The 10,391-nt window shown below is 61.9% G+C and overlaps 2 protein-coding genes across 5 annotated transcripts; one reads left to right on the forward strand and one right to left on the reverse strand.

Moving 5' to 3' along the window:
• Window positions 1-399: 399 nt before the first annotated feature.
• LOC308230733 (uncharacterized protein) lies at window positions 400-942 on the reverse strand (the record flags this gene model as incomplete). Its single annotated transcript, XM_080635616.1, has 1 exon — window positions 400-942. The coding sequence occupies one exon, from the start codon at window positions 940-942 to the stop codon at window positions 400-402; it is 543 nt and encodes a 180-aa protein (XP_080491742.1).
• A 1,401-nt stretch (window positions 943-2,343) lies between these two features.
• SPRYD3 (SPRY domain containing 3) lies at window positions 2,344-10,349 on the forward strand. Of its 4 annotated transcripts, none has more exons than XM_080635369.1 (11): window positions 2,344-2,418; window positions 2,855-2,995; window positions 3,594-3,669; window positions 3,771-3,895; window positions 4,743-4,878; window positions 6,767-6,952; window positions 7,516-7,692; window positions 8,038-8,095; window positions 8,256-8,375; window positions 8,914-9,050; window positions 9,936-10,349. In XM_080635369.1, exons 2-11 carry the CDS (start codon window positions 2,868-2,870, stop codon window positions 10,068-10,070), a joined length of 1,278 nt encoding a protein of 425 aa, XP_080491495.1. In that variant the 5' UTR covers window positions 2,344-2,418; window positions 2,855-2,867; the 3' UTR covers window positions 10,071-10,349. The 4 variants fall into 4 exon arrangements, with proteins under 4 accessions (XP_080491495.1, XP_080491496.1, XP_080491497.1 ...); XM_080635370.1 differs by having other exon boundaries at window positions 7,543-7,692; XM_080635371.1 differs by lacking the exon at window positions 8,256-8,375.
• Window positions 10,350-10,391: the final 42 nt, after the last annotated feature.

A 10,391-nucleotide genomic window follows, 5' to 3' on the forward strand; every position in this document is an offset into this window, starting at 1 on the left:
AGCCCCAGGGGTAGTTTTCAATGCCCCCCCCCCCAGCATCACCAGGCCCGGGGCAGCAGAAGGGACCTGCCCCAAGCATGGGGGTCCCCAAACAGGGCTGAGGGGTGGGAAATGTCCCCCCCCCGCTGTGTGATCCTTCCCTTCTCTTCCTCTTCCCCCCCCCCGCAGGTGGAGTTCTTCAACCTCTGCTTCTGATTCCCCCCCACCTGCAGGGCCCTATTCCTGGGATGGGACCTGCGATCCCAGCATCCCTGAGGAACAGGAGCTCCACATCCCCCCTTCCCCTTCATCCCACCTCCAATCCGGGTTAAAGACACTGGGATGGGTGGAATAAAACCATTTACTGCTCCGTTTTGGGGGTGTCCCCCCCCAGGAAAGCAATGGGGGGGGGCTCATTCCTCAGTCCTGGAGCAGGTCGAACACATCGGGGTCCACGCTGGCGCAGCGCAGGCTGGCGCGGAGCTGCTGCGCCGTGGCCTCAGCCTTGTGGCGCCGGCTCCATTCCCGCAGCATCTCGAAGCTCTGGAGCACGAGGCTGTGGGGATGATCCTCGCGGATCTGCTCCAGGCGGCTCTTCTGCAGCCCCAGGCACACGATCCCGACCTCCTGCCATTCCCGGCCCAGCTTCTGCGCTATCCGCATCAGATCCCGCTCCGTCAAGCGACGAGGAGGCGATGGAGCCGGAGCATCCTCCTGCATCCCAACGGTGCCGTCCTCATCCTGCGGGAGCTGGAAGCGCTGGAGCAGGTCATGGCGGCCCAGTTGGCGCAGGAGCCCCGCGGTGATGCCCAAGGCCCGGGATGGGAAGCGCTGGAGCAGGATGGAGCAGAGCTCGGGGCGGGAGGCGGGAGCCAGCATCCCGGCGGGAATGTGCCCCCCCAGCAGGAACTTGAATCTCTGCAGCTCCTCCTCACTCAACTCCTCCTGCAGCGCCAGCAGCATCGCCCGCTCGCATCCAGACATTGGGATGGGGGGGCATCAGCACTCAATGGGGACCTGGGAATGGGGGGGGGGGAATCAGCATCCAATGGGGACCTGGAGATGGGGGGCGAATCAGCACCCAATGGGGACCTGGAGATGGGGGGAGAATCAGCACCCAATGGGGACCTGGAGATGGGGGGCGAATCAGCACCCAATGGGGACCTGGAGATGGGGGGCGAATCAGCACCCAATGGGGACCTGGGAATGGGGGGGGGGGGAATCAGCACCCAATGGGGACCTGGAGATGGGGGGAGAATCAGCACCCAATGGGGACCTGGAGATGGGGGGAGAATCAGCACCCAATGGGGACCTGGAGATGGGGGGCGAATCAGCACCCAGTGGGGTCCTGGAGATGGGGGGAGAATCAGCACCCAATGGGGACCTGGAGATGGGGGGAGAATCAGCATCCAATGGGGACCTGGAGATGGGGGGAGAATCAGCACCCAGTGGGGTCCTGGAGATGGGGGGAGAATCAGCACCCAATGGGGACCTGGAGATGGGGGGAGAATCAGCACCCAGTGGGGTCCTGGAGATGGGGGGAGAATCAGCACCCAATGGGGACCTGGAGATGGGGGGAGAATCAGCATCCAATGGGGACCTGGAGATGGGGGGCGAATCAGCACCCAATGGGGACCTGGAGATGGGGGGAGAATCAGCATCCAATGGGGACCTGGAGATGGGGGGCGAATCAGCATCCAAAGGGGACCTGGAGATGGGGGGAGAATCAGCACCCAATGGGGACCTGGAGATGGGGGGAGAATCAGCACCCAATGGGGACCTGGAGATGGGGGGCGAATCAGGACCCAGTGCGGACCTGGGGATGGGGGGGCACCACCCCACACCATAGGGGTCTCACTAGGGTGTCGTTCCCCCCCATGATGTCCCGGTCACTCCCAAGCCACCATCGTGCTTGGTGCCCCCCCATTGTCCCTCAGCCCGGATCCCCCCCCCGGTGCTCCCCATCTCCCCACTTTCCGGATCCGCCCCCCCCCCGGTCCCCGCCATCTCCCCCCGTTCCGGATCCCCCCATTGCCGCCTCCCCCCCGGTGCCCCCATCAGACCGATTCCCGCCTCCCCGGTACCTCTTCCTGTTCCCGCGCTGCGCGCGCTCTCCCGCCGCGGAGTGGCGGCACCGGGAGGAGGGGGCGTGGCTTCACCGATAAGGGCGTGGCTTGGGGAAGGGCGTGGCTTGGGGTTGCCGGGGCGCTGTTCCCCGCCCGTGCCCCAGGGGGCGCGCTCACGCTCCGGCTCGCTCCTCTCCCCGCCCCACCTCTCTTTCGGCTTTCGATTGGCTCAGCGAGCCGTCAGTCAGAGCTTTCCGGGCAGCGATTGGTCGAGCTGAGCAAGGGGGGCGGGAGGAAGCGGAGGCGGAAGCGCGGGGGCCCGGATGTGAGCAGAGAGGCCGGAGCGGGGAGCCCCATGGCGGGAGCGGAGCCGGTGAGGGCCTGGGAACGGGGAGACCCCGCTATGGGGGGCACTGGGCATGGGGGGGGCGGTTGTGGGGATGGGGGTGTTGGGGGGGGTGGATATGGGGGTCCCTGCTATGCGGAGCCGGGCTGGGGGGCCGGGGTGCAGCACTGATGGAATGGGTGCTGTGGGGGTGCGGGTGCCCACGGGGTTCTCTGTGCCCATTTGGGTCTATTGTGCCCATGGTGGGGGGTCTTTGTGCCCATGGGATCTGTTGGTGCCCATAGGGGGTCCCTGTGTGTCCATGGGGTCTCCGTGCTCACTGGGGTCTGTTGTGCCCATGGGGGGGTCTCTGTGTGTGCCCATGGGGGGTCTCTGTGCCCATTGGGGTCTGTTGTGCCCACGGGGTCTGTTGGTGCCCATGGGGTTCTCTGTGCCCGGGGGCTCTGACCGGCTCCCCCCGCAGCTCTGCCCTCGCCATGGATGACCTCCACCTGCACTACAGGTTCCTCAACTGGCGCCGGCGCATCCGCGAGATCCGCGAGGTCCGCGCCGGCCGCTTCCAGGAGCGCTCCAAGCACATCCTGGTGGATGGGGACACGCTCAGGTGCGGGACCCCCCAGCCGGGCCCAAGATCCCACCCAGGGGTGAAGGGACCTCAAAGCTCCAACCCCTGCCACGGGCAGGGACCCCTTCCATGGAGCAGGGTGCTCCAAGCCCCTGTGTCCAACCTGGCCTGGATGGGATGGGGCATCCAAACCGTCTTCATTGAACCCATCCCAGTGTCCCAGCACCCTCACAGAGAAGAGCTTCTCCCTTATCTCCAGCCTGAACTGTTCCAGTCTGAACCCATCTCCCCTTGTCCCATCACTCCAGTCCCTGATGCAGGTCCCTCTCCAGCATCCTTGTATCCCCCTTCAGACACTGGAAGCTGCTCTGCTCCAGCCCCAATGTTCTCAGCCTGGCTCCTATGGGAGCTGCTCCAGCCCCTGAGCATCCTCATGGCCTCCTCTGGACCAGCTCCTTGTACTGGGGCACCAGCACTGCCCGCAATGGGGCCAGGATCCCCTCCATGAGCTCACGCTCTGGGGGTGCAGCCCAGTACTGGGGGGGGGTTTGGGCTTAACCCTGCTCTTGGGGAGCTCCTCACACCCCAAGTCCTCTGAGCCACCCTTATGTCCCCCCTCATCCCATCCCCATTGCAGCTACCACGGGAGCTCCGGTGAGGTCGGCTGCTACGTGGCCCCACGGCCCCTTACCAGGGACAACAACTACTTTGAGGTGAGGCCATACTTTGAGAGGGGGGGGTCCCCAATGGATGTGGATGGGGGGGTCCCAATGAGCTTTGGGGCTCATGGTGTTTGTGACACCCCCCCCCAAAGGTGTCCATCGTGGACAGCGGTGTGAGGGGCACCATCGCCGTGGGGCTGGTGCCCCAGTTCTACAGTCTGGACCACCAGCCCGGCTGGCTGCCCGGCTCCGTGGCCTACCATGGTGATGACGGCAAGTGAGTGCGAGCTGGCGGGCCCTGGGGGAGTCCGGGGGGCAGCCAGCACCCAAAGGCATCTGCTAGGACCTAAGGGAGCTGCCAGGACCTGCTCTACCCCCCCATGCTGTACAGTGCCTGTACCCCCCATGCTGTACAGTGCTTGTACCCCCCATGCTGTACAGTGTTTGTACCCCCATGCTGTACAGTGCCTGTACCCCCCCATGCTGTACAGTGCCTGTACCCCCCCATGCTGTACAGTGTTTGTACCCCCCATGCTGTACAGTGCCTGTACCCCCCCATGCTGTACAGTGTCTGTACCCCCCCATGCTGTACAGTGTCTGTACCCCCCATGCTGTACAGTGCCTGTACCCCCCCATGCTGTACAGTGTCTGTACTCCCCATGCTGTACAGTGCCTGTACCCCCCATGCTGTACAGTGTTTGTACCCCCCAGGCTGTACAGTGCCTGTACCCCCCCATGCTGTACAGTGTCTGTACCCCCCATGCTGTACAGTGCCTGTACCCCCCCATGCTGTACAGTGTCTGTACCCCCCCATGCTGTACAGTGCCTGTACCCCCCCCATGCTGTACAGTGTTTGTACCCCCCCATGCTGTACAGTGCCTGTACCCCCCCATGCTGTACAGTGTCTGTACCCCCCCATGCTGTACAGTGCCTGTACCCCCCCATGCTGTACAGTGTCTGTACCCCCCCATGCTGTACAGTGCCTGTACCCCCCATGCTGTACAGTGCCTGTACCCCCCCATGCTGTACAGTGCCTGTACCCCCCATGCTGTACAGTGTTTGTACCCCCCCATGCTGTACAGTGCCTGTACCCCCCCATGCTGTACAGTGTTTGTACCCCCCAGGCTCTACAGTGGCCGGGCCAAGGGCCGTCAGTTCGGCTCCAAGTGCAGCTCCGGGGACCGCGTTGGCTGCGGCATTGAGCGCGTGTCCCTGGAAGTGCGCACGGCGCACGTGTTCTTCACCCGCAACGGCAAGAGGGTGAGAGCAGAAACACCCATTGACACCCACTGATACCCATTGACACCCATTGACACCCACTGATACCCATTGACACCCACTGATACCCATTGACACCCATTGACACCCACTGATACCCATTGACACCCACTGATACCCACTGACACCCATTGACACCCACTGATACCCATTGACACCCATTGACACCCACTGATACCCATTGACACCCACTGATACCCATTGACACCCATTGACACCCACTGATACCCATTGACACCCACTGATACCCATTGACACCCATTGACACCCACTGATACCCATTGACACCCACTGATACCCATTGACACCCATTGACACCCACTGATACCCATTGACACCCACTGATACCCATTGACACCCATTGACACCCACTGATACCCATTGACACCCACTGATACCCATTGACACCCATTGACACCCATTGACACCCACTGATACCCATTGACACCCACTGATACCCATTGACACCCATTGACACCCACTGATACCCATTGACACCCACTGATACCCATTGACACCCATTGACACCCATTGACACCCACTGATACCCATTGACACCCACTGATACCCATTGACACCCATTGACACCCACTGATACCCATTGACACCCATTGACACCCATTGACACCCACTGATACCCATTGACACCCACTGATACCCGTTGACACCCACTGATACGCATTGACACCCATTGATGCCCATTGACACCCATTGACCCCCACATTGATACTCTTGTCACTCATTGATGCCCATTGACGCCCATTGCCCCCCACATTGACACTCTTGTCACCCATTGACACCCATTGATACTCTTTGACGCCCATTGACACCCCTTGTCACCCACTGACATCCATTGACACCCATCGACACCCTTTGATGCCCATTGACCCCCTCTGACACCCTTGTCACCCATTGACACCCGTTGGCACCCATTGATACCCACTGACCCCCCCATTGAACTCTGGAACACACTGATCCCAACTGACCCCCCAAATCCCCTCAAAACTCCCCTATGTACCCCCAAAATACCCCATTGTCCCCTGAAACCCTCACCCCCCAAATCCTCCATTGACCTCCCGACCCCCCATTAACTCACCATTTACCCCCCCAGTTACCCCCCAAAATCCTTCCTGGCCCCACAAACCCACCGTTGCCACCCAAACCCTTCCTAATCGCACATTGACTCCCTCAAACTCCTCCTAAGCCCCCCGTCGACCTCCCAAAACCTGGCTCCCATTGAACCCCGTAAAACCCACCTGACTCCCCCATTGCCCCCATTACCCCCATTGCCCTATTACCCCCATTGCCCCCATTACCCCCATTGTCTTCTATTACCCCTATTGCCCTCATCACCGCATTACCCCATTTGCCCCCATTACTCCCATTTCCCCCATTGTCCTCTATTACACGTATTGCCCTCATCACCCCATTAACCCCATTTCCCCCACTGCCCCCATTTGCCCCCATTACTCCCATTTCTCCCCATTGCCCCCATTTACCCCATTTTACCCCCATTGCCCCCATTTAACCCCATTGCCCCCATTGACCCATTACCCCCATTTAACCCCATTGCCCCCATTTCCCTATTACCCCAATTTCCCCCATTGCCCTTATTTCCCCCTGTTGCCCCATTACCCCCATTAAGCCCCATTGCCCTATTACCCCCATTGTCCTCTATTACCCCTATTGCCCTCATCACCCCGTTACCCCCATTATACCCCATTTGCCCCCATTACTCCCATTTCCCCCATTGCCCCCATTTAACCCCATTACCCCCATTATCCCTATCGCCCATTATCCCTATTGCCCATTACCCCCATTGTCCCCCATTACCCTTATTGCCCCATTGGACCCCATTGCCCCCTTGCAGGTGGGCTCCACGGAGGTGCCGCTGTGCGCGGAGGGGCTGTTCCCGGCCGTGGGCATGCACTCGCTGGGGGAGGAGGTGCGGCTGCACCTGCGGGCAGCGCTGCGCCCCGAGCCCGACGACTGCATGGTGGTGGACAGCGTGGAGGAGGAGTGGGGCCGCCTGCACGACGTGCGCGCCTGCGGCACGGTCAGCACCGGGCACCCTGCGGGGGGGGCACCCAGCGTCCAACCCAGTGGGGAGGGGGGCACCCAATGGGGATGGGGCACAGTGGGGATGGGGACATAATGGGTATGGGGACATGCAATGGGAATGGGGGCACAGTGGGGATGGGGCACAGTGGGAACAGGGACACAGTGGGGATGGGGGCACAGTGGGGATGAGGACACAGGATGGGGGCACAGTGGGGATGGGGGCACAGTGGGGATGGGGGGCACAGTGGGGATGGGGACACAGTGGGGATGGGGGCACAGTGGGGATGAGGACACAGGGGGGATGGGGGCACAATGGGGATGGGGGGCACAGTGGGGATGGGGGCACAGTGGGGATGGGGGCACAGTGGGGATGAGGACACAGGATGGGGGCACAGTGGGGATGGGGGGCACAGTGGGGATGGGGACACAGTGGGGATGGGGGCACAGTGGGGATATGGTGCTACCAACCCTCTGTGCCCCCCAAACCCGTCTTGTGCCCACAACCACCCATGACCCCTGCAACCTCCAGTGACCCCCCATCCCCTTGGTGCCCCCCAGCCCCCTATAGCCATGTCCCCATTGCAGGTGCTGGAGTACGTGGGGCAGGGCAAGAGCATCGTGGATGTGGGGCTGGCACAGGCACGGCGCCCGCTCAGCACCCGCAGCCACTACTTTGAGCTGGAAATCGTGGACCCGGGCGAGAAGTGCTACATAGCACTGGGGCTGGCGCGCAAGGTGACCCCCCCATTGACACCCCCCCATTGACACCACTGTGTGACCCATCCAGTGCTACATAGCACTGGGGCTGGCGCGCAAGGTGACCCCCCCATTGACACCCCCCCATTGACACCACTGTGTGACCCATCCAGTGCTACATAGCACTGGGGCTGACGCAAGGTGACCCTCCCAGTGGCACCCCGCCAGGTACCCCCCCATTGACACTCCCTCATTGACATCTCCGTATTGACACCCTGCTATTGACATCCCCCCATTGACACCCCTATGTGACCCCCCCCGAGACCCTCCCATTGACATCCCATTGACCCCCCCCCCCCCACTTTCCTCTTCCCCCCCCCCCAGGACTACCCCAAGAACCGACATCCCGGCTGGAGCAGGGGCTCGGTCGCCTATCACGCAGGTGAGACCCCCCCCTCCTGGACATGGGACCCCCCTAAACCATGGGGACCCCCCTCAAATATGAGCCCCTGTAAACTGAGGGGTCCCCCATGGCAATGGGGGGGTGCCCTGGGGGGTGCGGGGTGGCAGTGGGGGGCTCTCTGTAACGCTGCCCCCCCCAGATGATGGGAAGCTGTTCCATGGCAGCGGTGTTGGGGACCCCTTTGGCCCCCGCTGCTACAAGGGCGACATCATGGGCTGCGGCATCATGTTCCCGAGGGACTACAGCCTGGACAGCGAGGGTGGGGGCTATAGGGGGTGATGGGGGGGCTGTAAGGGCTGTAGGGGGCGATGGGGGGGCCATAGGGGCTGTGGGAGGGTTATGGGGGGGTTAGAGAGCATTGGAGGGGTTTAGGGGGGGGTCCATGGAGGGCTGTGGGTGCTCTGGGGGGGGCTATGAGAGGCTAATGATGAGCCTGGGGGGGGTTATGGGGGGGCCATGGGGAGCTCAGAGGGGTATTGGGGGGCTCGGGGTGGTTTGGGGGGGCTGCGGGGGGCTATGGAGGGCTTAGAGGGGCTATGGGGGAGCTGGGGGGGACAATGCGGGGTGCTATGAGGGGCTGGGGGGCTCAAGGGGTATATGGGGGGGCTATGGAGGGGCTGTGGGGGGACTATGGGGATATTGGGGTGGTTTTGGGGGTCCTTTGGGGGGCCTCTGGGGGGCTGTTGGGGGCTCTGATGAGCTTGGGGATGCTGTGGAGAGGCTGGGGGGGGGGGGGCTGTGATGTCATGTCGTGACGGGGGGGTGTGACGTCACGTCGTGACTGTGGCCCCCTGCAGGTGACAGCGACGACCCCAGCGATGGGGGGGAAGTGCGGGGCCACGCGGTGCGGAACGTGATGTACCTGCCCCCCGAGGACGAGGAGGAGGAGGACGGCGAGGAGCTGGAGCCCGAGCACGGCGGGAGGAAGGTGGTGGTAAGGAGGGGCCTCCATTGGCCTCCATTGACCTCCGTTGACCCCCATTGACCACTGTTGAGCTCCATTGACCCACACAGACCTCTATTGACCTTCACTGACCCCCATTGACTTCCATTGACCCCCACAGACCTCTGTTGACCTTCACTGACCCCCATTGACTTCTTGACTTCCATTGACCCCCACAGACCTCTATTGACCTTCACTGACCCCCATTGACTTCCATTGACCCCCACAGACCTCTATTGACCTTCACTGACCCCCATTGACTTCCATTGACCTCCACAGACCTCCATTGACCTCCATTGACCCTTGTTGACCTCCATAGACCTCCATTGGCCTCTGTTGACCTCCATAGACCTCCAATGACCACCCCAAAACCTCCATAAACCTCCATCAACCCCCCCACCCCACCCAAACCCTCCCCATAACCCTCCAAACGTGCCCCAACTTCCCCTAAACCCAACAGACTCCCTCCAGACCTCCCCTAAATCCCCCCAAATCCCCCCCAAACCTCTCCTGAACCACCCTAAACCTCTCCTAAATCCCACCCTAAACCCCCCAAACCCCCCCTTTGCCCCCCCAAACCCCTCTCAAATGCCCCCAGATCTCATCTAAATACCCCAAATCTCTCCTAAATCTTGTCCTAACCCTCCCTTAACTGCCCTAAGCCCCCCCAAAGCCCCCCTAAACTGCCCCATAGGCCCGCTATACCCTCCAAGCCCCCCCCAAACCTCCCTATACCCCCTTCAACCCCTCCCAAACCTCCCCTACCCCTCCCTCCCCTTTGCACCCCCTCCGTCTCTATGGGCATATATGGGGGGGTGCAGGTGCTGTGCTTTGGGGGTACCCTGACACCCCCCCCCATTTCCGTGCCCCCCCCAGGTGTTCTTCACCCGCAATGGGCAGATCATTGGCAAGAAGGAGGCGCTGGTGCCCCCCGGGGGGTACTTCCCAACAGTGGGAATGCTGAGCACGGGGGAGAAGGTGAAGGTGGATCTGCACCCCCTCAGCGGGTAGGGGGGGCCCCCCCATAACCCCCCCATTTCCTTCCCCCCCCATGCACTTTAATGCCATTGCCCCCAATGTATTATTCTTCCTCCAATCTGTGTTACTCACTCCCTTATCCATTGGGGAGGGTAGATTTAAGGGGACCCTCCCCAATTCATGCTGTTACACCCCCCCTTTCTGAATGTAACCCCCCCTCATATTGCCCCCCCAGTGCTAAAGGAGGAGCTGGGTTTGGGGTTTCACATTGGTGTTTGCACATGGTGGGGGGCAAGGGGGGGGTCTGTGCCCCCCATCCCTGCACCCCCCCAATATATTATATCAGCCCCCCCC

Source organism: Psittacula echo (assembly GCF_963264785.1).
Source record: "Psittacula echo genome assembly, chromosome: 27".
NCBI lineage: Eukaryota > Metazoa > Chordata > Aves > Psittaciformes > Psittacidae > Psittacula > Psittacula echo.

Excerpts from the sequence above, each read along its gene's own strand:
- SPRYD3 (XM_080635369.1), top strand. The coding sequence starts at position 2,868 with ATGGATGACCTCCACCTGCACTACAGGTTCCTCAACTGGCGCCGGCGC. Across the intron at positions 3,670-3,770 it reads GGGACAACAACTACTTTGAG|GTGTCCATCGTGGACAGCGG; the intron begins GTGAGGCCATAC and ends CCCCCCCCAAAG. Across the intron at positions 6,953-7,515 it reads ACGTGCGCGCCTGCGGCACG|CCCCCTATAGCCATGTCCCC; the intron begins GTCAGCACCGGG and ends GGTGCCCCCCAG.